Source organism: Astatotilapia calliptera, chromosome 7, assembly GCF_964374335.1.
Source record: "Astatotilapia calliptera chromosome 7, fAstCal68.1, whole genome shotgun sequence".
NCBI lineage: Eukaryota > Metazoa > Chordata > Actinopteri > Cichliformes > Cichlidae > Astatotilapia > Astatotilapia calliptera.
In genome coordinates this window covers 40,600,141-40,611,740 of record NC_137428.1, presented here as the reverse complement: position 1 = coordinate 40,611,740, position 11,600 = coordinate 40,600,141, and the positions used below count along the sequence as shown (strand labels likewise).

Here is an 11,600-nt window from a genome sequence, read left to right as displayed (position 1 = left end):
ACTGCCTGCTATCACTTCCATTGCTAGATTCTTGGCTCTCCAGGGGCTTTCCTTCACCTCATAGATCATGTTGACTTCAGGCTTTGTTTTTGGTCATCTTGGCAGGAAGTAAAATAAACTATGACTGACACTGGATTTGGGGGGAGCAGTAACAATGCAGTTCTGTAAAGGAAATTAAATACAAGCTTCACAGTAAAAATGAGTGCAAAAAGAACATAAATATTTTATGACATATCTTCACAATCTTTAGAAACCAAAATCATAATCACTGAGCCCTTACCCATGCCTATTGTATTTATTTTCAAAGTTTTCTGCACTGATAAATAAGAACCAGCAGACAGAAACTGAAAGCTCAGAAACCTGAAAAGGTCAGCAGGCTAACAGATCAGGCTAACAGAGGGAAGCAAACATAATGAAGTAAAATCAGAAAATATTTACCTGTGAAATGTGGCAAGGTAGGAGTATGAGAAGAAAAAAACCCACTGAAATAACAAGAATAATAAAAAAAAGTGAGTATAAAACTATGTATCATCTGTAAATAGAAGCATTCACACAGTCTGAGACGAGGTCTGCTACTTTTCAGCTGAGGTAATCCAGACTGTACGCATTGGCCCTGGAAATGTTTGATTTCTGATCAAAGCCCAAAACATAATTTTTATTTAATAGCATAAAAGACCTATAATAAAACATAATTTGCAAATTTGACACTAATTTTATTTTAATATTGTTATACGTTTAAATGTCATATTCAGCTGTGAGAGCAGCGTAGTTCCACTCTATCAGCAGGTAACACAAAAGCAGTTATGAGGTGAAGAAGATGGATACAATTCCCTGGATTATAACACCACATGGCTGGCAGAAATACATTAATGTGATGGGATGGACAAACACATGTTTTAATCTTTAAATATTTTTAAATATTTATTTAAATCTTTATTTTAAAATCTGATGGCTTCTTTTGCATTAAGAGAGAAACTTTCATATTACAACAAATAATTTGACTTTCACAGTAAAAGCAGTGTAAAAACTGTCATTTTAGAAAACATTTTATGTCATTGAAAACAATAACAGTTGAATTCTGTCTCCATGATAACCTTCTTTAGTTTTGAACTCGTTTCCAGTTTGTTTGCAGGTGAGGACACCTGTTCATGCAGAGGAGCTTCTACAGGAGCTGAAGCTCCAATAAAGAGGTTATCGGTGAGCGAGGTCAGCAGCCCGGGCTGATAACAGATCATCTCCTCCATCACAGGTGCTCCTGCTGGAGCAGCACCTGCTTTAACACCTCCTCCTCCTCCTCTTCACACAGGATTGGTTAATGATTTCAGAGGCTGTCATTAAGCTGCTGTAGCACACACACCAGTTAGCAGTGAGAGTATTTCCTCTCTGACAGCTCTCAGAGAGCAGAGGAACGCTGCAGGAATCACAGCTGCACAATGTTTCCACTCAACCATGAATGTGCTTAAAGGGGGACTGCTCAGAGCACCACCATCGCCACCACAGCTCATAATGGAGGATCCCAGGGCGCTCCTTATCACACGGCTCCAGGCAGCATTCAGGGAGATAAGGCTGCCATGTGTGGGAGCTGCGGCCCCCGGGACACATGTCCTTGTGTGTAATCTCTTGTAGTACACAGTCAACTGAGAGCCCGTCAATGGGCTCTTTATAAAGGTCGGCATACGCATTAGTCACGCATACAGACACGGAAAGATCAGGTGGAAGTCAACAGGTGAGTTGCAACAGGTTTGAGTTGGTTTCTGCTCGCTGCTTCTTGTTTTACAGAGAAAATATGATCAGTGTCGCCTTCTGTCACCGAACATCTGTTTTTGTTTGAGTAGCTAAATAAGGAATTTAAAAAAAAAAGAAGAAGAAAAAACTGGTACAAAAATGATTCTTTGAAGCAGGGAGGGGATGAAAATCCAGACGTGCAGGAGAAACCCTGAAGCAAATGTTCCACAGTCCTGGAGATCCAAAGCTGGAAACACGAGGAACAACATGAACAGTCTGTTCTAAGTGTTTCTCTGGCCTTCAACTCAACGTGAGAACAAACTGGAGGTCATGTGATGCACACACAGCAGTATGGCAGGTGATTGGCTGTAAGAGTCACATGGTAATTTAATTCTGACGGAAAACGTTTCTGTTTTTTATGAACTTCTAACAGGCGTGACTCTAAAGGCTATAACCAGCATCTGGTTGGAAAGTTTATCACAGCCAGGCGTTGCAGAATCCGGCATAATATTCAGATTTTCAACTTTCTGCCTGTCCTTATACTAACCGCATGCTGCATGTTTCCTTCATGAGAACACAAACTCTCAGCACAGTGATTTTGACCCCACTCTGACATTTGCCCTTTAACCTGCATCACTTTGATGTCATTCAAACACTTTTATGTCACACTACAATTTCAAAATTCCAATATTGCGGTATTTTAAAAACACTGGACACATAAGAAATTAATAAATAAAACAAATCAGCCCATTGGCACTGGAGCCAATTATTCCATTTATTATTGTACTAATAAGGGGCTTCTTTCTATTGTTATATGTTGTATTACAGATATGTTAAAGGTGTTTAAGTGAAACCTGATGCAACTATCAGAGATTACTGTGGGTAAAAAAACAGAATGGGGCATTGTGGCGTTCCACAGGGCGCTATCATAGATCCTCTACTTTTCATTTACTTTTAAATTATATTCTTGTTTTTCAAAGCACAAAATATTTCCTCCTTCATGAAGCTCAGCTTTTAAAATTGTTTTAAGGCTTAAAGTTTGCATAATTAGAGGTGTGGCCTCTGATTGACAGGGGACTCTAGCTGCTAACTGTTTACTAGCTTCATTTGGAGCCTTTTGGAGGATTTTTAATTACATCATGTGGCCAATAATATGGCTGCTGTGAGGTTACTGTACTAACAGACTGTCCAAGAAGATGGAGCTCCAGGGTTGCTGAGTGAAATCAAGGATTTTAATTGGATATTGTTCCACAGCTGGAGTCCACAGACACCTTCAAACATCACTGTTATCTCACTGCTGCTAATGAGTCAGAACACTCAGTGAGGTGAGAATATCTCAGAAATGTCCTCCAAGCTTTTATTAGGGGACCTCAGGGTAATCTTTTACTGTCTCAGAGTAGGAAAAGGTTCATACTTGCATGGATTCCACTAGATTCAAAGATTAATTTCAGAAGGAAGGCTGTGTTTTCATAAATACAGACAGAAATTAGATTAAATATTTATTTTCCTGTTCGGTTTTGAGGCAGATTTGTCCAACTGAGTTTCATGTGCATAATTTAATGAGAAATGCACGAACCAAAGAGCCGTCTCACGTCAGTTTGAAACGCTCAACCTTTACTGTTTGAAGCAGACGACTGCTGGCCTTGATTGTTATTCAATAAAACTAAATACACCCCAATGCTAAAGCAAAGCACGCTTAGAGGCGGCTTCACGGTCCTGAACTTCAGAGCTGTGCCCTACGTAACAAAACCCACAAAAAAAGCAAACCTGACCCACCTGCTGTTTATGAGGGGCCACCAACCAGAAGAAAGCTGAAAGAGCTTGTTTGAGGGCCTGTAGAGAGGCTCAGTTAGAGGTAAAGAAGGATTATTTTGAGCTGTGAATCATGCAAAGCTGCTCTGGAAGGCTCTAAGAAAAAACAAAGATGGAGCAGAAATATGAACAAAGATTTGATTTTGTTCATATTTAATGCATCAATAAATCACTGCATTTATCATCTCTGTTAGATTAGCACACTGAAGCCGGATGCTTCACCTGATCGCATGCACAGGTCACATGTCTGCCCATTGACTGCTGATTAATCGGCTCATTGTTGCAGCTCTCATGTGCCTGTTCGGGGTCCTGCCCCTCGTGTTGGGAACCTCAGCAATGCTCATCATCTCCTCTGTAACACACGTCGGAGCCTCCAATGATGGTCTTCTTCATTAACCAACCAATCAGCAGCCCTCAGACCTTGCCCTGCAGACACTGCTGTGCAGAAACGTCTGATATGTTTAATTCTCCAGGTTTTAAATATCATCAGCTGGATTTATTCATCTGTTAAATCTTCTCTAGCCAGCCAAAACATAAATTAAAACAGTGAAACCTGGACCATAAATCCAGACAATTATCAAAGAAAAGTGAAAAATTTAAAAATCTGGAACTCAAACTAAAAATGTTTTTGCTTAAACTCTATTTTCATAAACTCAAAGATTAAATTTCTTGGATGTGATACGCTCCAAAAAGTTTATTTCTGTGCCTCCATTTTTTCTGTGGCTTTATTTTGATTAAATTACATAGCAATTACTTTTAAAATAAAATTTACTTTTAAATGTTTATTTTTAAATTTTAATTACATTTGATTTTAATTTAACTTTAAAATACATCTTAATTTTAATTGCTTAAAAAATTATGTTAATTGTTTTAAATTGCTGATGTAGCAGCTGCTGGAAGTGAGTGCCTTGTTGCTCTTCGTTCCTGTTAGATTAAGTTTAAAGTGCAGTAACATGTGAGAGTGTAGATTTTAGATCTGCCTGTAAAAGTCATGTTTCAGAAGCTGATGTTGATGCAGCCAGCAGAGATCTGAAACAGCCAATGAAAAAGGAGGAAATCCTTCACATCCTGCAGGAAACCATGTAAGGAGTTAATGAATGAAACGATCACAGATCAGAGAAAAATCCAGAGCGGCTCAGTTACATGTTACAGCAGTAATCTGACTATGTACACAGACAAGCTGTCTTTGAATACAGAACAAGTTTCAGCACAGAGGAGTTTTTTGTTTATATTTATTTCATGATTCCTGACGAGTCTCTTCCATCTCTGTCCAGATGCAAAAACAAACAAAATTATTTTATTTTATTTGTTATCGGTTTTAATATAAAATTTCTGGAATTTTTTGAGGAAAGGTTGGCTTGCAGCGAGCTTCAGGAGGAAAGCTCGATGATGAAGGATGAAGATGAGGAACTGTGTTCAGGAAATCCAAACATCTGCTGAGGAAAATACGTTTGAGCCTCCGGCAGCTTCTTCATCCATGGAAATGTCTCGAAGCCTCGTCCTCTATGACGCCAACCAGAAAAACCATTAAAACCATTAAAAGTGTCTCTGGCTGTGATGATGGAGGATGAAGGAGGAGGATGAGCCCCTGACAGCAGCTGGGGTCGATGTGAAGGTGTGAGAAGGCCGGCAGCTTCCCTGTCCATCAGATTGCTGACTGATTTCTCCTCATGTGTCGTGTTTGTACAACAAAAAGTTAAAAGATGATCTTCTAACAGGGGAAAAAAACTGCATGAAACATAAAATCATTCATCACTAAACAGCTGCAAACTAATCAATAAATCAATCGATTGGTTGGTTCTTCCAGCTTTATTACAAATACTCAATAATTTTTTTTACATTTCAATCTTTTATTTTCTCTTTTGTTTCGTCTCATTTGGTCCATTAAAAATTAAACATTTTTCTTCCTGTTGAGAAGCTCCACAGAGGTGCCAAACACGAGGGGCTGGACCCCTGTGGGGCCTCAGATGCTCAGTGAAGGCCTGAAGTGCCACAGGTCCGAGTCAGGGCCGAATGAAGCTCCTCTGGGGCCTGAAATGTGACTCTGGGTCCCTCTGAGCCTCGCAGTAGCCCGAGCAGAACCCCACAAATGGAAGGATGAGAGCCGTTCAGCTGACAGGAAATCAATCCGCAGCAGATTTAATAAATAAAAGATGAAGATGTTTTTTGGTTTAAAAATAAAAAGCAGATGAAGACTAAATATTTTATGCTCTGTCAGTTTCATAAAATACACGGAAAAAAGAACATTTGGAATTGTTCATTAAAAATAATAATTAATAACTTTTCTCTGCTGGAAAATGATAGATTAAAAATGTAGTCCTTTTTTCTGTTATTCATCAGTTTCATTTTTGTAATTATTCATATCAGTTATTAAAGTAATGCTTGGTGCTGTGAAGGGTTCATGTAACCAAGCATTACTTTAATAATACTATCAAATAATAAAATCAGAAGCTCCACATAAGTGAGCTGATGTTCAGAGAACATCTGGATCCTTCAGCCAGGATGAGCCCAGCTGTGAGGAGGAGTCCGCGGGAGGAGCCCGGGATGAAGTCCTCACCGGCCTCTAGCTCGTTTTAAAGGGAGAGAGGAAGTGGAGCTCTGAGAGATGCTTATGGCCACCGATTCATCAAAACAAAGAAAAACGAGACAAACATCACTTCGGGACTTCTTCTTCGTTTGTCTGGCTTATTCATTTATACTCAGCTGAGCACAAACAGCTGGAGCTGCACGAGGTCACGGCTTGAGCTGGACTCTAAATTTATAGGCTACCTCAGAAAAATGTTTAAACCATTTCCATCAACGAGTCAATTAATGGATTAATTCACCTCATTAATTACTGAAAGTCACACATTTTAAAACGATCCTTTAAAACGATTTTAAAAAATGTAAATAGAATAAAAGTGCATAAAAAGTCATCTGTATGTTCAGCCGGCCAGGAGCACCGAAACAACAGCGCCGTGGACACAATGACAGCATAATAATAATAATAATACATCAAATTATTATTATTAAAGATTTCAGCTTCAAGACCGCTACGATGGATTCAGACATTTAAAATTTATAAACACGGAAGTTCAGATCTCGCTCTCTTTGGCTTTCACAAATTATAATTTTAACAATAAATGATTTAAAAAAAACCCGGTTCTTATGCTTTATTATTTTTGCCGCAGTTTTTCGTGTCTCGTCAGTTTTTCTCTGTTTCTGTTTGACACAGGAATTTATTATTCATCATAATTCGTCTGGATCAGCTGATCTCTGAGTCTGTCCTCAGATCTGCTGTGTGTTTCACGTTTAACATTTAATTCAAAAATAAAAATTCAGAAGCACAAAAAAGGAAAAATGACATTTGTTTCTACCTTGAGGAGAGAAAAATAAAAATAATTATAAATTATAAAATAAATAATAAGTTTTATAAATTTAGTCACGTGATAAAGAGTCATTAAAACGATTAAATTAATGTTTAGCATTAAAAATGAAAAACCAACTGAATGTGGGGAAAAGAAATCAGCGATCAAATCTCAGGAAGAATCCTCCGAGCTTCAGCTCGGACTTTATTTTTAACTACTTTTAAATATTATTTTCATATTTTCAGCGGCAGTTTAAAACGGAGTTCCTGTTGACTGAAATGTATCCCCATGTTCTGCGTTTTACGTGTAAAAATGTGCGAAAATATAATTTAGACTGAGAAGAAGAGAGCACAGAGCTGCATTAAAACATGCCGGAGACGAAAATAACAAAACAAAACTGAAAAACAGGATTCAAAGTCATTAACGTTCATATCCGCTCTTTAATTATTATCCTAAATGTATAAAATATTTCCAGAAAAACCAAAAACTCGACCCTGCGTTAGAATCACAGAATTAAAATTCATCAGCTGAGCGCTGATCAGGAAACAGAACTCGGATTTAATTGAGCGGTGGCGAGGGTGGTGTTACCGCTGAGGGTGGTGTTACCCGGGAGCGCGGACTGGTCGGGACTGAAGCCGGGACAGAGCAGCGTGCAGCCGGGTGTGACTGCTCACAAACACCGACAGCCGAAGGAGAGAAAAAGCCCCCCAAAACTACAAAATCGTCCATGTTTTCTGCGTGATTTCAGCCGGGTTTAAAAAGGAAATCCAGAATCCGCCTCAGATGAAGCCGAGCATCAGCGACACAAAGCAAACACCTGCAGTTCTTTTTTTATTCAATAAAAGTGCATTACATGAGCCTGCGGGGTACACAACTGCGCAGACGCAACTCACAACCCAGAACATATAAATAAAATGTGCGCGAGCAGAAAAAAAACAATAATAAAAAAATGTAAATGTTTGCGCCGTTTGTGTCTGTACACGTGCTGCGTTCATGGTCTCCTCCTGAGAGGCCTTCAAGGAGCCGCAGCGGGGTGGTGTTGGTGGTGGGAAAGGGGTGGGGATTAAACCCAAATGAAAAGTAGAAAAACATTAAATTTAAATATTCACATTTCTATCCACTCACTCATATTTACAGTCCGCTCCGGCCCGCAGGTAAAAACCAGTCTGTCGTTCAGGTAAGCTCACGTGACTTCAGCTGAGTTCGGACTTCCGGTCCGGTTAGGAGCTGTCCGTGTCGGGCGCGTGCAACAGCAGCGCGGAGCTCGCGGGCTTGTGTTTCTTGAGCAGCTGTGTGATTTTCTCGTCGTCGGAGTTCGGGTCCAGCGGCTTGTTGTACTCGTCGTCCTCGTCTTCGTTGTCCGAAGTGCCCTTGAGCCGCTCCGTCTCAGAGTCCTGCTTCTTCTTGGCGGAGGCCATCTCTGCCGCGTGCTTCTTCCGCCACTTCGTCCTCCGGTTCTGGAACCACACCTGCGGCGGCGGCACACACAGAAGCCCACTCACATTTCGGATGATTTAGCTTTTATTATTTAAAGCTAAGACAGGAAACAGTCCCAGTTTTCACATTTAAATTCCTACAGAAACCAATACAGGCGACTAAACGGCAGCTTATTAAATATGAGAAACTTTATTTATAAAGGCAGATTTAAACTGTGACAGGTTAAGTCATCATTCTTTCTATAATTAATTTTCCTCTTTTGAACTCAGATTTAATTAAAAACACGTATTCTGACCCGATGCATGTAAAAGGTTAAAATTGTGAGCTAAAGCTCAAAAATAATAACTTACCTAAACCTAAAAATAAGATATAAGTTACAAGATAAATAACTTAAAACAACGTACACATGATTGTTAAAAAATGTTTTTGCTTCAAATTAATTAAATAATTTTATTGTGAGACAGGAAAATTAAAACCTGAATTTTAGCTGAAAAACGTGGATTCAAGCCCGCTTTACAAAGAGTGCGAAAGGAAAAACCCCTGATATAATGATTGATGAATTCTCTGCGATTTACCCACAAACACGGTGAAAGTTCCGTTTGTGGAAGCAGACGGGTAAGCAGCAGCACATATTGAAATAGGGGTGTCGGTTACCTTGACCTGGCTCTCGGTCATGCCCAGGGAGTAGGCCAGCCGGGCTCTCTCGGGGCCCGCCAGATATTTCGTTTGTTCGAAAGTTTTTTCCAGGGCGAAGATCTGCTGCCCGGAGAACGTGGGCCGCGTGTGCTTCCGTTTGCCGTCTTTGTCCAATAAGACAGAGCTCTGATCTGAAACGAGAGGCCGACACAGACATTCAGTACACACAGCCCATAGCCTGCTTCTATTCTGTTCTATTATTTTATTGTACGTCATGTTTCTGGGATCTAACACTTGTTTTCCACTCACGGGGCGAGCACGCGAACCTAGCGTCCCTCCAGTGGGGGCTCTGCATCACCCCCGGCCAGAAGATGGGCGTCCTGCCTGGCAGGTCCGCCAGGGGCTTCGGGTACCGGGCCACGGCCACGGCGGCCGCGGAGGGGCTGAAGTAGAGCCCGGGGGGAGGCGGCGGGCTGAGGCTGCTGAACCTGGGCAGACCCGTCAGGATCCCCGCGGAGGAGGAGGCGGAGGCCCCGGCGGAGGTGGCGCAGGGCCGGTTCAGGATGTCGTTAATTCCGTGCGGGGTGGCAGAGGAGCACTGTTGCGGGGAGCCGAGCCCGGAGGACGGGCCGGTGGAGCTCTTGATGCCCGGGGAGGCTGCGGCCATGCCGCCCGGGTTCGGGGAGGTGGTAGCCGGTGAGGTAGAGGAGGCGGGGCCACCGGAGGAGAGCGGGTAGGCCGGGTACAGCGGGGTCTTCATCTCGGTCATGCTATGCAGAGCAGCCAGGGGGGGCGTGCTGAGGAGGAAGGCGCTCTGACGGGACCCGTCCATCGGACCCGCCGCTAACATCCCCCCGGGGGGCGGGCCGGGCTCTGCGGGCAGGGGCGCGCACTAACGCCGCTCTGAGCCCATCCCGGGCCGCTCTGCGCTCTAATCCCACCACGGTCCTCTATGCAGACAGCCTGAGTCCAGCTCCGAGTCCCGGATAGGCACCAGGCGCACGCGCTGCTTCCGCCCGCGAGTTGCGTGAGATAATAACAGCTGATCATCCGCGCGAGACTATCAGCCCCAAGTTAGAGAGGAGGGAGAACAGGGGGACGGGGAGGGGGGCTGAGGACGGGCAGGGGTGGTCTCTCCGGATTGGTTAACCTGGGGGTGACGTAGACGTTCCCGGTTCAGGAGGGCCTCGTGATTGGCTGAGCAGAAATGAGATGAGTGATGGGAAATAAAAAAATGTGAAGAAAGAGAAAAACGAGAATTTAAAGGTCAGAGACAAAAGTATGATTTAAATAATCAGAGGAGCAAAACCAGGTCGGTTATTAAAACAAAATAAAATGAGGTAAAAAGAAATGAAATAAAGTAAAATAAAATAAAGTCAAATAGTGGAAATTAAAATGCATGAAAAAAAATTTAAACACACTCTGCTTTTGTGATTGAAATAATAAACATGATTTCAGTCACGCTTTACTGTTTAATAAAATATACTAAAATTTGTCTTAATAAATGAAAATATTTTTTAATCATTTTAAATCTAAACAGACAAACACTAGCCAGCAGGGGGCGCTGCAATAGCAACGCTTATATTTCGGAGGAATCACCAAGAACATTAAATTCATTTTATAATAATTATCCACATGACTCTGATTTCATGGAAAGGAAAGTGCTGCTTGATGGTTTGATGCCACTTTGTAGAATAGAATAGATGAACAGAAGAATCCTTTAATTGTCCCACAAGGGGAAATTTGGTTACAACAGCAACAAAAAAAGAAGAAGAAAAGAAATGCACATACATACAAACAAACAAACAAACAAACAAACAAACAAACAACAGTGTTTCCAGAACTGTTTTTTGGTTGATTCAAATTAATGCGTTAAACTTAATTCATACATTTTTAGGTTAATTATTGTATAATCTTTGAGTTTATTTATAATAACATTTACTAAATTAAATCTGTACAAACTGCTTAACTTAAAATTAATTAGAGCGCTCTTACTTTGATATAAAATATTAAATGTGTCTGACTTCTCCTGAATTCTTAAAACAAACAGTTTAATATAACGCTTCATTGTTATGCTGACACTGCTTTTTTGCAAGAAGTAAAGCTGACCTTTGTTTATTTATTATGTATTAGCTTTAGTTTGTCTGTAATTGAATAAGTTGCTGTTACTTTCAGTTAACGTAAGAATGGTGAGTTAAAGATGATCGGTCACACAGCTTTACATTTAGAAATAAAAGTTTAGCAAATTTTATTAAAGATAAAGTCAGTAAATGTTTAAGGGTCAAGATTTCTTTTAAAATTCAGAGGGCTCAGATTGCGTTGCGTTCATGTGCCCTGTACACCGCACGGATAAATGACCGCTGGTTTTATAAACAGTTTAACATCCAGCAGGTCACTGAGGACCAAATCCAATTTTGTGGGGCAAATCTTAGTAGCTGGGAGAGTTTATCCATAACAACACACACAGACCAGAAGATTAATCAAACTAAAGGTTTAAAGGAAAGGCTGGATTTTATTTAATTTCTATTTTTAAAAACTTCTTATAAACGTAAATGGAAGCTAAAGTGTATTTTTATAACTGCAAAATGAAGTTAATTAGTTTTTTCCAGAGGAACATTTGAACATTATCATTTTAAACAATAA

General features: G+C 40.8%; 1 protein-coding gene and 1 long non-coding RNA gene across 2 annotated transcripts; one reads left to right on the top strand and one right to left on the bottom strand.

Annotated features, from left to right (window-relative positions):
- Nucleotides 1-1,598: 1,598 nt before the first annotated feature.
- LOC145429718 (uncharacterized) lies at nucleotides 1,599-5,356 on the top strand. Its single transcript, XR_013910002.1, has 2 exons — nucleotides 1,599-1,726; nucleotides 4,890-5,356. It is a non-coding gene; the product is annotated as an uncharacterized LOC145429718 (long non-coding RNA).
- Nucleotides 5,357-7,702: 2,346 nt separating this feature from the next.
- nkx6.1 (NK6 homeobox 1) lies at nucleotides 7,703-10,027 on the bottom strand. Its single transcript, XM_026174666.2, has 3 exons — nucleotides 9,267-10,027; nucleotides 8,976-9,148; nucleotides 7,703-8,353 (listed from the first exon to the last, which is right to left on the bottom strand). Exons 1-3 carry the CDS (start codon nucleotides 9,805-9,807, stop codon nucleotides 8,105-8,107), a joined length of 963 nt encoding a protein of 320 aa, XP_026030451.1. The 5' UTR covers nucleotides 9,808-10,027; the 3' UTR covers nucleotides 7,703-8,104.
- Between the last annotated feature and the right edge of the window lie 1,573 nt (nucleotides 10,028-11,600).